The sequence below is a fragment of the Drosophila guanche genome, unplaced genomic scaffold, assembly GCF_900245975.1.
Source record: "Drosophila guanche unplaced genomic scaffold, DGUA_6, whole genome shotgun sequence".
NCBI classification, from domain to species: Eukaryota; Metazoa; Arthropoda; class Insecta; order Diptera; family Drosophilidae; genus Drosophila; species Drosophila guanche.
Window position 1 is genome coordinate 3,155,587 of NW_022995751.1, and position 15,500 is coordinate 3,171,086.

At 43.1% G+C, this 15,500-nt stretch overlaps 3 protein-coding genes across 5 annotated transcripts; 2 read left to right on the top strand and 1 right to left on the bottom strand.

Annotated features, from left to right (window-relative positions):
* The first annotated feature begins 2,255 nt into the window (after positions 1 to 2,255).
* LOC117587350 (pupal cuticle protein 20) lies at positions 2,256 to 3,102 on the top strand. The gene is made up of 2 exons (XM_034277990.1): positions 2,256 to 2,714; positions 2,773 to 3,102. Exons 1-2 carry the CDS (start codon positions 2,256 to 2,258, stop codon positions 3,100 to 3,102), a joined length of 789 nt encoding a protein of 262 aa, XP_034133881.1.
* Positions 3,103 to 4,655: 1,553 nt separating this feature from the next.
* Positions 4,656 to 6,204, top strand: LOC117587349 (Krueppel-like factor 7). Its single transcript, XM_034277988.1, has 2 exons — positions 4,656 to 5,214; positions 5,299 to 6,204. Exons 1-2 carry the CDS (start codon positions 4,665 to 4,667, stop codon positions 6,141 to 6,143), a joined length of 1,395 nt encoding a protein of 464 aa, XP_034133879.1. The 5' UTR covers positions 4,656 to 4,664; the 3' UTR covers positions 6,144 to 6,204.
* Positions 6,205 to 9,814: 3,610 nt separating this feature from the next.
* LOC117587348 (serine/threonine-protein phosphatase 6 regulatory subunit 3) lies at positions 9,815 to 15,321 on the bottom strand. 3 transcript variants are annotated; one of them, XM_034277987.1, is made up of 11 exons: positions 15,211 to 15,321; positions 14,792 to 15,010; positions 14,517 to 14,716; positions 14,129 to 14,453; positions 13,742 to 14,055; positions 13,512 to 13,650; positions 13,327 to 13,445; positions 12,691 to 13,261; positions 12,563 to 12,627; positions 11,414 to 12,496; positions 9,815 to 11,347 (listed from the first exon to the last, which is right to left on the bottom strand). In XM_034277987.1, exons 2-11 carry the CDS (start codon positions 14,849 to 14,851, stop codon positions 11,203 to 11,205), a joined length of 3,021 nt encoding a protein of 1,006 aa, XP_034133878.1. In that variant the 5' UTR covers positions 14,852 to 15,010; positions 15,211 to 15,321; the 3' UTR covers positions 9,815 to 11,202. The 3 variants fall into 3 exon arrangements, with proteins under 3 accessions (XP_034133878.1, XP_034133877.1, XP_034133876.1); XM_034277986.1 differs by having other exon boundaries at positions 15,131 to 15,316; XM_034277985.1 differs by having other exon boundaries at positions 14,792 to 15,316.
* Between the last annotated feature and the right edge of the window lie 179 nt (positions 15,322 to 15,500).

The window sequence follows — 15,500 nt, forward strand, 5'->3', positions numbered from 1 at the left end:
TTATGTTATTGTTTCGTATGCATTTGTATAACTCCGATCCCTTCGGGTTAGTTAATCTGGATCCCCACCATGGATGTTTGGCATTGAAGTCGCCTCCCACGATAAACTTTGCTCCCAGTCCTTGGAAAAAGTTTTTGAAATCGAGTTCTTTTATTGTGAATCTTGGTGGGAGATAAATCGCTGTTATTGATACATCTGCGTGCATACATTTTATCTGAATTGTGGCAGCTTGCATAGCGTTTTCCCTAGTACTGTCCATGATTTGAAATTTAAGGCCCTGCTTGACAAGAATTGCAGCACCTCCATGAGCTCTATCTGATGGATGGTCAGCTCTTACTGTGTCGTATCCAGTAACTTTAAAAAAAGATTTGCTAGTGAAGTGTGTTTCTGAAATAAGCATGACGTCAATGGCATTCGTTTTTAAAAATAAAGCTATTTCATTTACATGGTTGGAAAGCCCATTGGCATTCCATATTCCTAAGTTTAGATTTATTTGCATAGCTTATTTACAAGTAACATTATCATGTTAAGTAAATTATTGGTAAGTTGAGATTGTTTTTCTAGAAGCTGTTCTATTCTTTCTAGAGACTTGTTCGAGTTACTATTTCCTGCAGCAACTTGAGCGTATGATTGGTAATCTTTGGGTTGTTGGGTCGAATTATTAGACGGAGCAAATGATTGATATGTACCATGGTCATTTTTATTTTTGTCATCTTTGGTGTTTCTCTGGTGGTTGCGTCCGCTTATTATTTTTTTTGATATAAGATCCTGATAGACTTTACACCCTTTATAACTAGCAGCATGATCTTCGTTGCAGTTGGCACATTTTGCTGGTTGCTCTTTATCTTTTGGGCAAACGTTACTGGGATGGTTAAGAGAGCATTTCACACATCTGTGAGTTTTGGCACAATATGACTTTGTGTGTCCAAATTCCTGGCAACGATAACACTGAACGATTTCTTTAGTTTTACGGGGTGGTTCTATATTAACAACTGCGTTACCAATGAATTTAACTTTGTATATATCTAAGTTCTTATTGTTGGGCTCAATGTCTAAGTAGAACAAATTCAATGGCTCTTTGGTTACACGACTTTTAATATTACTAATGTTTCTAACAGCGTGACCTTTGGACTCCACATCTTGTTTGATTAATTCGATATCCGTTGAGAAGTGCAAATTCTTAATAACAACTCTGAATGCCCTCTCATGTTTAAGTTGGTATGTGTGAAATTTGACAGAATCTTTAGTAAGAGTTTTAACAAGTTTCCTGTATTCTTCAATAGACTTTACCATAACTCTCACATGACCATCGCGTTGTACTTTATAAAAGAAAAGCTCTTTTTTAATTGTAGTCTCGAGGTAAACTAGCATTCCTTTTATATCACTGACTTCAGATAAGAATATAGGTGGCGGCTTGGCAGATTCAGTTAAGCTATCTTCAGTTATCATGTCCAATGCTTCGTTTTCATCTTCATTTCCGTTATTTGGCGTGCTGTCGCTTAGGAGGGCATATTGATTGGAGCTGGTTCTGGGTGCTAAGTCCAGAGCGATTTTTTTCTTTAGTAGAATAGGAGAGACTTGGTTTTGTCTCTTGACTGCCTTTGACTTCAATTTTACTCTCTGCCAGTTCCAAACCGTTGTGTCGTCTTCGTCGTCGTTCATGATAACAACAACACTTTGTTATTGCTTATCAGTAACCACTATTTTGTTTGCTTTTGTTTTGTGAATCGAATAGTACTTTTGCTTTATATTTACGAACTGAAAGTTTTTGCTAAGGCAACTTCGGCTCAAAAATTTACTTTTATTTCCGAAATTTTATTTTCACTTTCTCTCCTAGATGTTGCTCCTACGAGCAATGAATTGAAACTGAAAATTGCTTTTGAATTAAAAGTTTTTGGCTTGTGGCCGGGCGGGTTTTGTTGTTTTTAGCGATTAGCCAGCCCAAACCCCTTTTGGGTTTTTTTTTTGCGCTTCAAGGCGATTGAGATTGCACACTCAATTTATTAGCATTTGTTCGGGGTCCATAATCTGCTGGGGGATTTTCTGCCAGTGCACTTGCATTGGCCCAGTTTTGCCAGCTCACCATCTCGATTTCATTGCATTTTTCCCATTACAATCGGAAGCCGTGGCACGTGCCTGACTCCAATCGCTTGGGGGGCAACAGGTCGCGGTCATTGTTGGACTACGAGTGTGTTGTTTGTGGTGTGTATAAAACCCCACGGGTGGCTGACCAGCAGCCACAGTTCGCATTGAAGATGAAGCTGTTCACTCTGCTGCTACTCGCTGTGTGCATCGTCCTGAGCTGCGTTTGCGCCCAGCCAGCGGGCTATCCAAGTGCTCGTCCGCCTGCCACATATCTGCCCGCCAAGCCTCCAGCTCCCAAGCCACCGCCGCCACCCAGTAATAGCTATGGTCCGCCGAAGCCCAATGGCAAGCCAAAGCCGCCGCCGCCTGCTCCTAAGCCCAGTTATGGCGCACCACCGCCGCCAAAGAAGCCACCAGCACCGCCAAAGCCCAGTTATGGTGCACCGCCTGCGCCACCCAAGTCCAGCTATGGACCACCGCCAGCTGCACCAAACAATGGATATATACCGCCAGGAAATGGCAATGGCAATGGATTAGGTGGAGGAGGCGGTGGCGGTGGAGGTGGAGGTGGAGAGGATATACCAATCATCAAGCTGGAATCCAAAGTCAACACTGATGGCTCTTACAAGGTAAGCGCAGAACCCACCCAAGGGAGACCCAACTGATACCCAATCTCCTCTTCAACAGTACGAATATGAAACAGGAAATGGCATCATGGCCGAGGAGATGGGCTACCTGAAGAATGCCGGCGTGGAGGGTGAGGAGGCACAGGTGGCCGAGGGCTCCTTCTCGTACACCAGTCCCGAGGGCGATGCCATCTCGCTGACCTACATTGCCGACGAGAATGGGTTCCAGCCAATGGGGGATCATCTGCCCACGCCGCCACCCATTCCCATCGAGATTCAGGAGGCCTTGGACCTGCTGGCTGCCGGTGGCGGCTGCCACGGCTGCGATGACAACGAAACGGGCGGTGGTGGTGGCGGCGGCAACGACGGTGGGGGCTATGTCTATCGCTGAAGCCACGATTAATGCTGCGAAATTCGACTGCAAATTAAAATGTATCAAATGAGAAAACCTCCCCCCCCCCCCCAGGTGGCGGCCTACTTATTACGAAACAAGCAAACACCAAACCGAAATTGGCCCGGTCCTCGCCCGGGTACTGGTTTGGTCTGGTTTGGGTTCTGGTTCTAGCCTGGTACACCTTGCTCAAGGGCTTTTCCTTCAGCCCGCCACTCCTCCGTACTTTCAGGCACTTTTTCAGTCTGAAGCTGTGTGACTGGCAACACATGTTTTTGCCAATCGCTGGCCCTTATCCTGTTGATCGCCCGCCCGCCCATCGAGGGGTGGCATGCCGCAGCGATTGTGTCGCAATAATGAAAACATTAGCCTCGTAGCGTATTTGTCAGTGTGCAGGAGCGGTTCTGCTTTCAGATGGGGTTGCAGGTTGGGCGCGGTTACGGTAAATGGTGTGGTAAAGAAGGTTACTATAAAGCTAGAATATTTGCAGATTGTGGATCGAAAATAGATAACCACAAACCATGCTGCTCCACCGTGGCTGGAAAAAAATACCACATTAATATGAAATATTCGAAAATATCCACTAAATATTCAGTAAATAATTTAGCCAGAGACTAAAACACTTAAAATACTCATTCAGAATCATATCTCTTAGTACTCTACCTCAATTAACACCCCTTCTTTGGGCGCCAACCTACCCTCAATTCGCACCGTATGAAATCCGCACCGAATGAAATCACGACCCACCCCAAACCGCAAATAGTGAAACGATACACGCCAATATATTAAGGCATTAGCGGGGAATTCGGGATAATGCGGGGTGCGAGAGCACTTGGTGAGGGGTGCATCATAACGAGGGAGGGAGAGGTACGTAGGTGGTTGGCAAGGACATTGAGTAGAGCGAATGCGATTTGTATATGGTGGCATTACAGCAACAACATCCGGGGAATCCGGGGAGTCCAGGGAACAACAAACGATCGTTTAATTTCAATTAAATACATTTTCCTTTGTGCCGCACAGCCCAAAAGCCAAAAAATAAAGGACCAACCAATAGCAGAGAGGGGTGTGGAGTAGTGGCAGGAATGGGCAGGAGGATTGGCATAGGAATACGCACACTTGCTACAGGCCGCTTAGCTTGGCTTAGTGCTTTGCTGATTTGGGAGGACATGATGTTGCACTTGCTTTGCCAAGCCACCACCAGGCAAAAGACCTGGAAAAAGGGGATGCCCGGAGCAAGGGAGATGAGATGCTACCACTGATGGGTGGATGAGTGAGTGAGCGAGTGAGGCGGCTGCAAAGTGCGTAGCTATGTCAGAAGCCGGTGCTAGTGCCCGTGCCGGTGCCAGTACCCCATGCCCATGCCCATGCCCATGCCGGACTGCCGACTGGGCTGGGAATTCTTGCACTTGACGCCAGCCGTGTTGTGACACTGCAAGGCCGTAACAAATCCAAATAAGGGACGAAGGATATGCGGCTGTACAGGATGTGCGAATGTACGGATGAGGTATAAATAGCGAACGCTGCTTCCAATTGGAACGCAGAATCAAATTCGAACTCAAACGATGCACACGACCGCTCATCTGGATAGTCTAGAGCTGGAGGAGGCGTCACCCGCACAGAAGCGCTCATCGGCCAGCATGATCTTTCGCATCGAGCAGATGCTGCCCAGTTCCAGCCTATCACCGACCACCAGCACCACATCACCAGTGACCACAATAACGCCCACGACGAGCACTCAGCCGAGTCCGGCCAAGCGGATGAGAAGCAATCCACGGCCCGGCGTCTACACCTCACAGTACACCCCCAAGGACACCTGCTCGAGTTCGGTGCCCACACAGGCGCTGCTCAGCTCCACGGCCACACCCACCGACGGCACCCGAACCCACTGCCAACTGTCCAACGGGGAACTGATCATGTCCGCCACTTTGCTACGCCAGATTAAGCTCTCCGAAGATGTCTACAGCTTCAATGCGATCTTTGAGCTGCAGGGCGGACAGGTGCGAGTGCGACTGGTGCGGGATGTGGCAAGGGAGGATGAAATTGTGGCCTGGTTCGGCGAAGAGCTGGTGCTGCTCATGGGCATACCCTTCCTGACGCCCCTAAACATACAAGGTAGACATCGGATCAGGGAAAGCTCTCAAATAATCCTCTTCGATCTTCAACTAATTTTCAACTTTCTTCTGTTTGATCTTCTAGGAAACAGTCGCTACACGTGTCACCTGTGCCATCTTACCTTTGAGACGCCACATCCGCTGAAGATCCATTTGGCTCTCGGCTGTGGCCGCAGTGCCATGGACATACTCTGGATGCGCTTGCACTATGCGCTGAAGGCGCATCAAAGAACTGCCACCCATCTGTCGCCGACGCCAGCGGCGTCCTCCACATCCTCGGCCTCGCCCACCCACTCGCCACCGCTGCAGATTCCTCCCCGTTTCTCCGCTTTTAGGCCGATCTCAGCCATGCAGACACTGGGACCACTGGCCACGGCCAGCGCGGCGACCTCTGGCACGCTCTCCTACCTGCCCTCCATATCGATGGCAGGTGGGCCCTTGGGTGCGCATCCCATGAACGCAGCGGCTCAGATCGAGGCGATTGTCAGCAACATGGGTGCCTCGAAGCAGGGACATCTGTGCATCTACTGCGGCAAGGTATACTCCCGCAAGTATGGCCTGAAGATCCACATTCGCACCCACACCGGATTCAAGCCGCTCAAGTGCAAGTTCTGCCTGCGACCCTTTGGCGATCCGAGTAATCTCAACAAGCACGTGCGCCTGCATCTTCAGACGCAGCCCACTTCAACGGCTGGGGCAGCAGAGGGCGGAGGTGGCAGCAGCGATGTGGACATTGAAGGCGAATCGGAGGCGGGCTATCAGTGTCGCATTTGTCACAAGTCCCTCGCCCGACGCCGTGATCTACAGCGTCACATGGAGACGCGACATGGTGGCACCACCATTGTGCATGCCACCACCAGCACCACCACGCTGACCATGGCCACGGTGAGTGGTGCGCGAGCAGCCACATCCACCTCCAAATCGAGTTGATGTTGTAGCATACTTTTTAGGGCCACGCTGTGATAAATGAATAAATTAAAGGAAAACTAAGGAAAGGGAATGGAGGGGTGCATGTTAAGTGGGTGAATGGTTGATTAAAAGTTCTCCCTTCGTTTATGAATCAAATTGTATCGCTTTATTGATAAACTTCAATACGAATTCAAAGTGAATTTCTATCGTATAATGCACAAATCTTATTGTTAGACAATTAATGCTATTACTCGTACTGGTTACTCGCTTCAATTACTTGCCTTACATCCCTTCTTCCGCTTCCGGCTTCTTTGTTAATTGTTAATTCTTGTATACTCATTTAATGTTAGGGTACATGCAAAACAATCACAAATTGTCTTTTAACTCTGCTAAAGCGGTTGTTATCTCTCATTTTGAGTGTCTGTGTACTTGTCTCTATGTGTTTGGCTTTCGTTTTTAGAGGTGTCTGTGTATGTGTGTGTCTGTGTGGGTTGTGTGCGTTGAGCAAAACGTAGACTGGCCTAAAATAAACACTCACAAATACTCGATTTATGTCTCTCTTTGTGTCTTTCTCTCTGCGTGTCTGTGTGTAGAAATACGACGGTAAAGGTATACGGTAATTATATATATACTTATATTCATAGTATAGATCGGAGCATAAAGTTAACTATTCTGTTTGCTTTGATTACTGGAACTACATTGTTAGTTTTGGTTGTTTCGCACGGGGGCCAACACTTTAGTAAAGTTTGAACAAAATTCCTGTCTCTCTCTCTCTCTTATCCTTTTTGCTATAACAAATGTCTCGAAAAAATTGTTTTTAATTTATGCATTCAACTCCTCACCACCACTCTTCTGACTTTCTGACTTTCGTTTTAAGGCACTTACTCAAGAAATTCCAGATTCCAGAGTGTCTGTCCCTTGGGGTTTCAGTAGTATCTCTTCGTAGTTTCGAACAAAAATCAAATTAGCGAGTATGCATGTGTGTGTCTATCTGTTTCTGTACTGTATGAGTGTATGTGTGTGTGTATGAGTGCAGCTATCACCTTGAGCACTTAATAATATATATATATATAAGTAGATATATATTGTTTAAATATTGTTTGTTGCTTTAATAGCAAGTTTTTTTAGCTGTGACAAATATGTCTTTGCCATTGGATATTTGACGATACGTTTTGCAGTTCTCAAAAGTCTGTACTCGTTTTACATACATACAAAGTTACTAGTATATAGAGAGTATATTATAATTGTAATATATACTATATATATATGTATAGACACCAATAGTTTTGTTAATCGTTAAGAGTAATATGCAAATTCTGTAAGTTTTTTCTTGGTTTCGTTTGGTTTTCATATTTCAATTTAATTTCATCATTTTTCATTTTATTTTTTCGTTAGGAATATGCATTTGTTTTTCTTTGTAAATATCTAAACATAAATTCATACATGAAGCACACTTGGGTTCGGTTTTCTTTTCTTTTCGTTTTTTCGTTCCTTTCTACTTTCTCGTCGACTATTTGCTAATTGTGGTTAGTATTTAGTTCTTTCCATTATCCATTATGTTAACAATTTGCTTAACTTTTTCGTATGGTTGTGTTTTTTCTTCTTAATTATTTTTTTCAAATATATATATTGCATGTATGATGTTTAAGTTTCTTAATTTCTTTGTTGTATTACAGTTTGCATCATTATCTCACTTCCTCGTTGTTGTTCCCGCTGGTTCTTTATTAAGAGTTAAGAGAAATATTCATTTATTTATTTATTAAATCTTGTGTCCTATTCTCCTCTCCTTTTCATGTGGTTTGCACTTGGAAACCATTGTAGCATTGTTGGGGGAAAGGGCATTTGATTTGGATTGGGTTCTCATGAGGCTGGGATTGGCTTAATGGAAATACTGAATTGCTGAACACACACCGACACCGAAGAAGACCTTTGGTTCGGTTATTTAATGTTAGAAAATATCATTATCGTAGCGTATATGCAGCTCTAGTTCAATCTGAAATTAATTGCGCCACGAAAATTACAATTACAACCTTACTCCTTGCTGCTCTATCGATATCCTCGAGTAATGCCTAGTGCATGTCACAAAATACTTGAGTTACCGATCTTCCAGGGCTGTTCTTCTTCTGGCTTGAAACAATCATCGATGAGAAATCAATCAATCAATTAATTAATCATTTATAAACGACATTTGTATATAAGTTTGTATGTATGTACGTAAGTAGGCCTGCAGGCATATGTGTAGACATAACTCTGCACTGCATTGGGGTGATCAAAACATTTTGTTGAAGACTTTTCTTGTTCACAATTATTCTTAGTTCTCGTTTTGCATAAAACTTTGGACGTTTGGTATTCTTATTTCAAGTGTTTATAATTAGACAAACAAAATGCTTAAAGCTGCCACACACACTAGACATTGTCTACGCATTTTCTTTTTAATTTTTTAGATTTCCTCTTTTAGTAGATGAATTTATTAAGCATATACTAAGTTTTGCTGCTTGTCCTGGTTGTGTTATTGTTGCTTAACATTTAAAAGACACACAGTATGTAGGTGGAACTATGTCTACGATTATGGATAGCTCTATAGCTGTGTTTCTATGGTAAGGCATATGCACAAGGGAAGGATTCGGATTCGAATTAAGTTAGTTTTAACTACAGGATCGGGGGGCGGGGAAGACAATACTAGGGTCAATTATGCATATGTACATATTACACGCTTTACAATTGGCTGTTTTTTGATATGAGTATTTTTAAGTTAAAGACTTAGTTGTATGTTTTAGTTTTGGTTCGCATGAAGCTGGAGAACAACTAAAAAGCTAAGAAAAGAGCAATCCGACATACAATAATAATCTCTGACTATCCACTACAGATACTCTCACTAAGGACTACACATTAAAACTCTCTCATCTCTATCTCGCTTCTATCTCTCAATTAGATTTCATTGCAGTACGTATTGCTGTTCGGTTTCTGTGGTTCTTATTAATGTTCGCCTGTTCGCCTGTTGATTGTTTGGTGTCAACGAATTTAATTGAATAATTAACTTTCTTTAATTGTTACTTGATGTGTCTGTGTGTGTGGTTGTATGTAGTGTAGTGCCTTGTGTACTTGCTGGCTGTTTTATGTGGTGTCCATTAGTTGATGTCTTATACTTTTGTTTAAATTAAGTTTGCTTTATCAAATACCCTGCAACTTCATTTAATTATCACAGTTTTTCATCAGAGATAGTTTAAACGTTTTCATTTCATTTTTTTCTCATTTTATTCTTATATTTTGTTTTGTTTCCTCTTGTTTTATGCAAAAATAAAAAGGCAAGCAATTGGAAATTTGTGCAAAAATATTCTACGTTAGTATTGTTTACATTTGAAACAGGTTCTTCAATCAATCAAGCGGCAAACGAAGATTTCTTTTCTTTTTGTGTCTAGGAATTAGGGGAATGTGGGGCTGGGATTTGGTTATTGTTACACACGTCTCTGTCTGATATGCTGCCCGCTTTTCTCTCTTCTTCACTTATCTTAAAAATTAATCTACATTTTCTAGATTAAATATTCTTATGTTTTTTTTCGTGTAAAACAAACATCAATTTTACTTTTAAAGTAGTTTTTTTGTTTTTTATTTTTAAACATAATTAAAGTGTAATTATTTGGAAGCGAAAGATGGCATATTTGTATTTCTTCATTTTCATTTGCATTCTTGTGTTTTTTTTTTTTTCAGTTTTCTTTTCTGTGTTTTGTTCTTGGTTCGCATAAAACCATTTTCCAGCGACAACTTGAATAGAAATATAAATAAAATGTAAATTTAAAATGTCTTCTTGGAAAGTCTTCATTTGAAATTCTCGTTTTCTGGTGGAGCACAGGGGGAGGCGAATAGAGAATCGTATCTGTCTATAGGTAGGGTAGCTGCTAGGAAGGAGGTTGTTGCTCGTAGAGTGTGTGGTTGTGTGTTTGTGGGTGTGTATATATCGGGGGTGTACATTATTCCTGTCCTGACAAATGCTTGCTGTTTCTTTGCTTCAGTTATTTCTATTGCTTTTGTTTCTCATTCTCTCTCTCATCATCTCATTTTGTAGTTTCTTTCAGTGTGATTTTTGTACTTTCGACAAAGAATATTTTTTGGTTATACCGATTTGTATAGAAACAAAGTCATAATGGCAAAAGACATAAGTATATATGCTCATACATATACCTCATTAATACATAATGCGTACTTTTTTGTGTGCTTGCAGCATGTGTGTGTGTTGGAGTGTGTGTGCGAGCGAATGAGATATTAAATGTTTTGGTATTTTGGGATTGCTTTTGCTTCGTTTTGTATTCAATCAAATACTCGCTCGCACACGTTCTCTCCACCACGAATATTCAACAATACAAGTGTGTATGTGGTGTGTAGGTGTAGGTGTATATATATATATATATATTATATTTATAGATATAGATTATCCACGAAATACAAATACAAAACTATTCACGCAACATTAATTGTTGCATGTTGAATTTTGGTACTTTAAGTAATGCTCATTCGTTGCCTAACACATTGAGAGTATTGAAAAGGAGAAGCACTAAAACGACAGACTAATACAAGTACAAGTACAAAAACAAAATACAATTCACTTAATTTAGGAAGCGTGAAAGAAGTTACAAATTAAAACAAAATAATTGGCAATACGAGCGAGGAGCAGAAGGATTCAACAATAAACGTTTTTCATTCACTTTTAAAACAGTTTCTTTTTTTGTTTGCATTTTGCATTTTGCTTTTGTTTTTTTTGTTTTCATTTCCATTTTGGTTTTTTTTTGGGCGGGCTTCGGCCTTTTGCTAATGCACAAATCGTTTCTTGTACTTTTGCAGCCTGTTTTTTTTTTGTGTGTATATAATATATATATATATAGACGTGTCTATGCATGTACGTATAAGTAGTAGTATGTGGTATATATTCATATAAATATGTAGCATATGCATGATTATGTATGTATGTATGTATACGAAATGACCAAAGAGCAAATCAAAGGCATTTTTACAAATTGTCATCGACACATTTTATGCTATACAAATTGCAGATTTGATGATGAGTGTGTTTGGGTGCGTTGTGTATCTATGTGGTGTGTGTTGCAATCTCAACATTGTTCGTCTTGTTGGCACTGACGGCCGTCAGCTTCTGTTGCTCCGCTGTTGTGATGTTGCTGTCCTCCTCTTGGACATCCACATTGTTACTGCTGCTGTTGTCATTGGCATGATTGCTGCAGGAACAAATAAACGAAGAAAATAATGTGAATTTTGTATACAATTGACTTGCAGCTGCTTACAATTCGTTCACTTTGCTGGTGGGCCCATTCGAAATGGGTGTGGTGAGCTCCTCCGTTTGGCGATCGCCACCCAGGGGCTTGGTCCACATACCCTCATCGTCCTCGTAATCATCTTCGCCATCCAACAGCACCGACTGCAGTCGGGTAACAATCGATGTGGCCTCCACCACGCTCGCCTCACTCGCCAGCTTATCGCTCGTGGCCTTCTCTACATTGGCATTATTGTCATACTCAGCCTGTTGATCGTCGCTGAATGCATTATCCGGCACAACTTTGGGGCTCATTGGCTCATCTTCATCATCGTCATTGTGCGCCGCGTGTGATTCTTTCTCAACGCCTAGCGTAATCGGAGTGGGTGCCAGAACCTCCGGCACAGATTGCGATTCCTCGTCCACGGGTGGCCCTCTGGATGTGGGCATCCCCAGGTCGCTGCTAAAGGTGCTGAAGTGTGCATCGAAGTCGGCAAAGTTATGCGTATTGAATTCCGTACCCCAGTTCTCGGTGCCAGTGTTGACCTGTGCCGATGCACCGGGAATGTCCGAGAATTGTACATCCATGTCCCAGGGATCGGCCAGATTGCTCAGCGTAATCGAGTTCTTCGTGAACATGCCATGGCCATGGCCATCGCCGGCGCCCGAGTGGGTGCCCTGCTCGTCCTCGTCATCATCTTCGTCGTCGATGTTGCGACCGAATTGATACAGATTCTGATCATTGTCCATGGTAAAGACAATGTCCTGCAACGTATTGTCCAGATCACTGTATCCCATGTTGCTGTAAGACAGCGTGCCAATGTCCCAGCTATTGGTCTCGCCCAGATAGTCCTTCGAGCCGCCCGCATTGTACTCGTGATCCTCGTGCGGATTGCAGTTGGCCAGCATCTGGTTCTGCTGCTTCGCTGCCAGCGTGAATTCGCCAGTTTCCGCATCGATGAGCGACTGCCAGAGCTGCTGCTCGGCCTCGTCCCTGAGGCTTGTGACCATCAATGCAGCGATATGTTCAGATTCAGTTATACAATTTGTAATGTGACGGAGAATTTTGATGAGATGCCCCATGTAGCCCAGTCGTCGTCCCTTTTCCACAGATCTAAAATTGGGAAAATCATTTCAGTAGGGATAAACGCTTCTCCCACAGATCCCTGTGAATACTTACTGCGCCTGCGCATTGTGCTGCCAAAAGTCAATCAACTTGGAGATCAAATGACAGTTTACAATCAACTGAAAGGAGCGCCAAAATTAGAACTGGAACAACTGGACAAGACCTTCAACTGTGCAACTTACATGCGTTTGCATCTCTGAGGGCATGGCATTGGCGGCTTCCTTGGTCTTGTCCAGATCATTGAGCGCTGGTTCACTCGCCGGCTGATCTGCTGCCTCTGCCAAATTGTTATCCACATGATTCTCCTGCACCGGTGGCGCCGCTGCTTGCTCATCGACGGACACTACAGTTTTCGTCGGTTCTGGTTCTGCTGGAGTCTCCTTATTGGCTTCCTCTTGGATGGTGGCTGGTGTCTGCTCATCGGCCTGGACTGAAGCTTCCTGCGCAGCTGCCACTTCGATTTCGATGTCACCATCCTGATCCGGATTGTTGTCACCCTCCTCCCGCTTATAGTCGTTCAAGGCATTCTTCAGCTCAACGTCAAACTCCTCCTCGTTGACCTTCAGGAAGGCATTGATCAGGCAATCGGCGGTAAAGAAGTCGGTGGCCTCTGTAGAAGCCGTATTATTGTTGGACAACTCATTGTAAAACACCAAGTGGAGGGCCTTTTCCGTTTCGGTGTGCAGAAAGTTGTTCCAGCAATACTGTTTGAAATAATCCAGCAGCAAACTAAAGTATTCCGTTGCACAGATTCTAAAGGAATAAACGAATAGAGCTTGTCATTGAAGTGCGTTTTTGGGGCACATTCTAAAACTTACGCCTGTTGAATGCTCTCATGTTTGGTTTCCAGCAGGGCAGTGAACACACGACACACTTGAAGACGTGTCTTGCCAAAGGGGGGCGTCAACACTGCCGCTGTGGTCTCAATTGGGGATTTCTGCAAGGCAATAAATTGGATATAGAAATGTTGATCTAATTTAGATGTAGGATTGTTGGAACTCACCGCAGGCGGGTTCTTGAGAACATGAACGAATTCTTGTAGGCGTGGCGCCATCACAGTGATCACAGTCTCCTGCACTTCCTGATGGAATTCTCGTTCTCGCTTCTGCAGCAAGCGCTGACGATCAGAATTGGGCTCATCTCTGTAAAGGAGAGGGTGGTGTGGCGAGAGATGTAAACAAATCAGTGATGAAAGGGGTCACGGGATCAGCGGTCAGGGACAGAGCGGCTTACGTGAATGTAATTGGCTTGATAAGCGTAAGTACAACCGATATTCCTGATAAGATGGCGCTCTCTTGAGCGTTTGGTTCCAAAATCACATTTAACAAGGCTTCAATTGTATCGGCAGATTCAATGGTTTTCAATATGGGATTCGAGCCATCAAATGCCGGCTCAAATGAATCGTTCTCCTGCTCGGTTTGACGCATTAGACGTCCTTGGTTAATAAGATCACAGAAAAAGTCGGCAACATTTGCATGTTTATCGGTTTCTTGAGGATTACGCAATATTGCAATCAGTCTCTCCACAATTTTATCTTCAGTTAGCCACTGCAAAAACAATTAACAAAGACATGTATTTAAGTATTTAACAATATTTATGAGAATGGGGGAAGGAACTTACTTCGAATAGGTTTCGCTTGAGTTGACCACCCTCGATGTCCTTCATCATTTGCATTATTAGATCAGGTATGACCGGTGTGTCAAAGTGTTTGCAAATGAAATCCAAAAAGGTCTTCTGCGATTTAATATACTCCAGGAGTTGTAGGCACATGTGTTGATACGAAAACCAATCTTGTTCAGGCTTTTTGGTAAAGAGCATGCTAAACGTTTTGCTAAAAAACGATGACAGCAATGGATTTAACGGTGGTTCCTTTTCCAGATATGAATACAGCAGCTGTATTGTGTCCGCATCGGACAGAAGCTTCTCATCAAGGGACGGTAGGCCGCTATTAACATATAACAATTAAGACTGTTGAATTAAAGGGCAAGCGAGAGGGTTGGCTACTTACAGTGTGAGTATCTCACAGGACATGTTTGCGTAGCGAAAACGCTGTACCATGGGCAGGTCATCAGAGGGTTCAGTTGTGATTAGCTCCACCAGACGCCTGATCACATCGGCACGTGTAAAATAGTTGACGAGAGTTTTCTTTTGCGTTTTGCACTCTTGCAGTATGTCCTCCTCATCTAGAAATTCCTCTAGCTTTGAATTCTGTCCAATGTGCAAGACGAATAGGTGAGTGGAACACTAAACGGAAACGCTGCAGGTGGCCGCCACAAAACTTACCTCCTTCTCTAGTAACGCCTCTATATTCGCTGAGGGCGCATAACCCTTGTCCCAAAACATTTTTCGCACGAACGTCTTGGCGGTGACACTTTCAGGCGGGGGGGAACAAGAATTTTATTGCGGAAGCTTGTTAGCTTTTCTTTTGCCTTGCGAGCTTCACTACTTCTCTTGGATATATTTTGCACGACTAAATTATTGTAACGTAGCATACACAGAGCACTGCGGGGCAAGAGTAAAGGCCAATTCAGACAGTCAATTAAAACGAAAACTATGCCGTTGCCGACTCGCACAAAGTAATGCGTAAATTTTGTAGTTATGCTAAGCAGGCTCCACACATACACTACAATGTAACGCAAGGATGATTTTTGGCTTGTTGGTTGCTTTAGTTTTGTGCAGGGTAGCGTTGAAGCCACACTTACGAGTATGTTTGGCTTTCTATTTCTCACGATTTGCTGCAGTTTTGATTGTTTTTCGTCCGAAAAAACCACGCTAAAATTTTCTTCTTTTGTGTAGAGCAGTGTGACCGCGGAATTATCGCTAAAATATACTGTCAGGGCCTCGAAAATATACCGAAATATACTTGTTCATATTCAAAATATACCTTAAAATATACCGTAGTCTTAAATCATATTCCCCGAATTTGATGTTCTGTTTGATATTACTAGCTTGCAAAGACTTTCATCACTAAAACAATAGTTTAATCCGATTG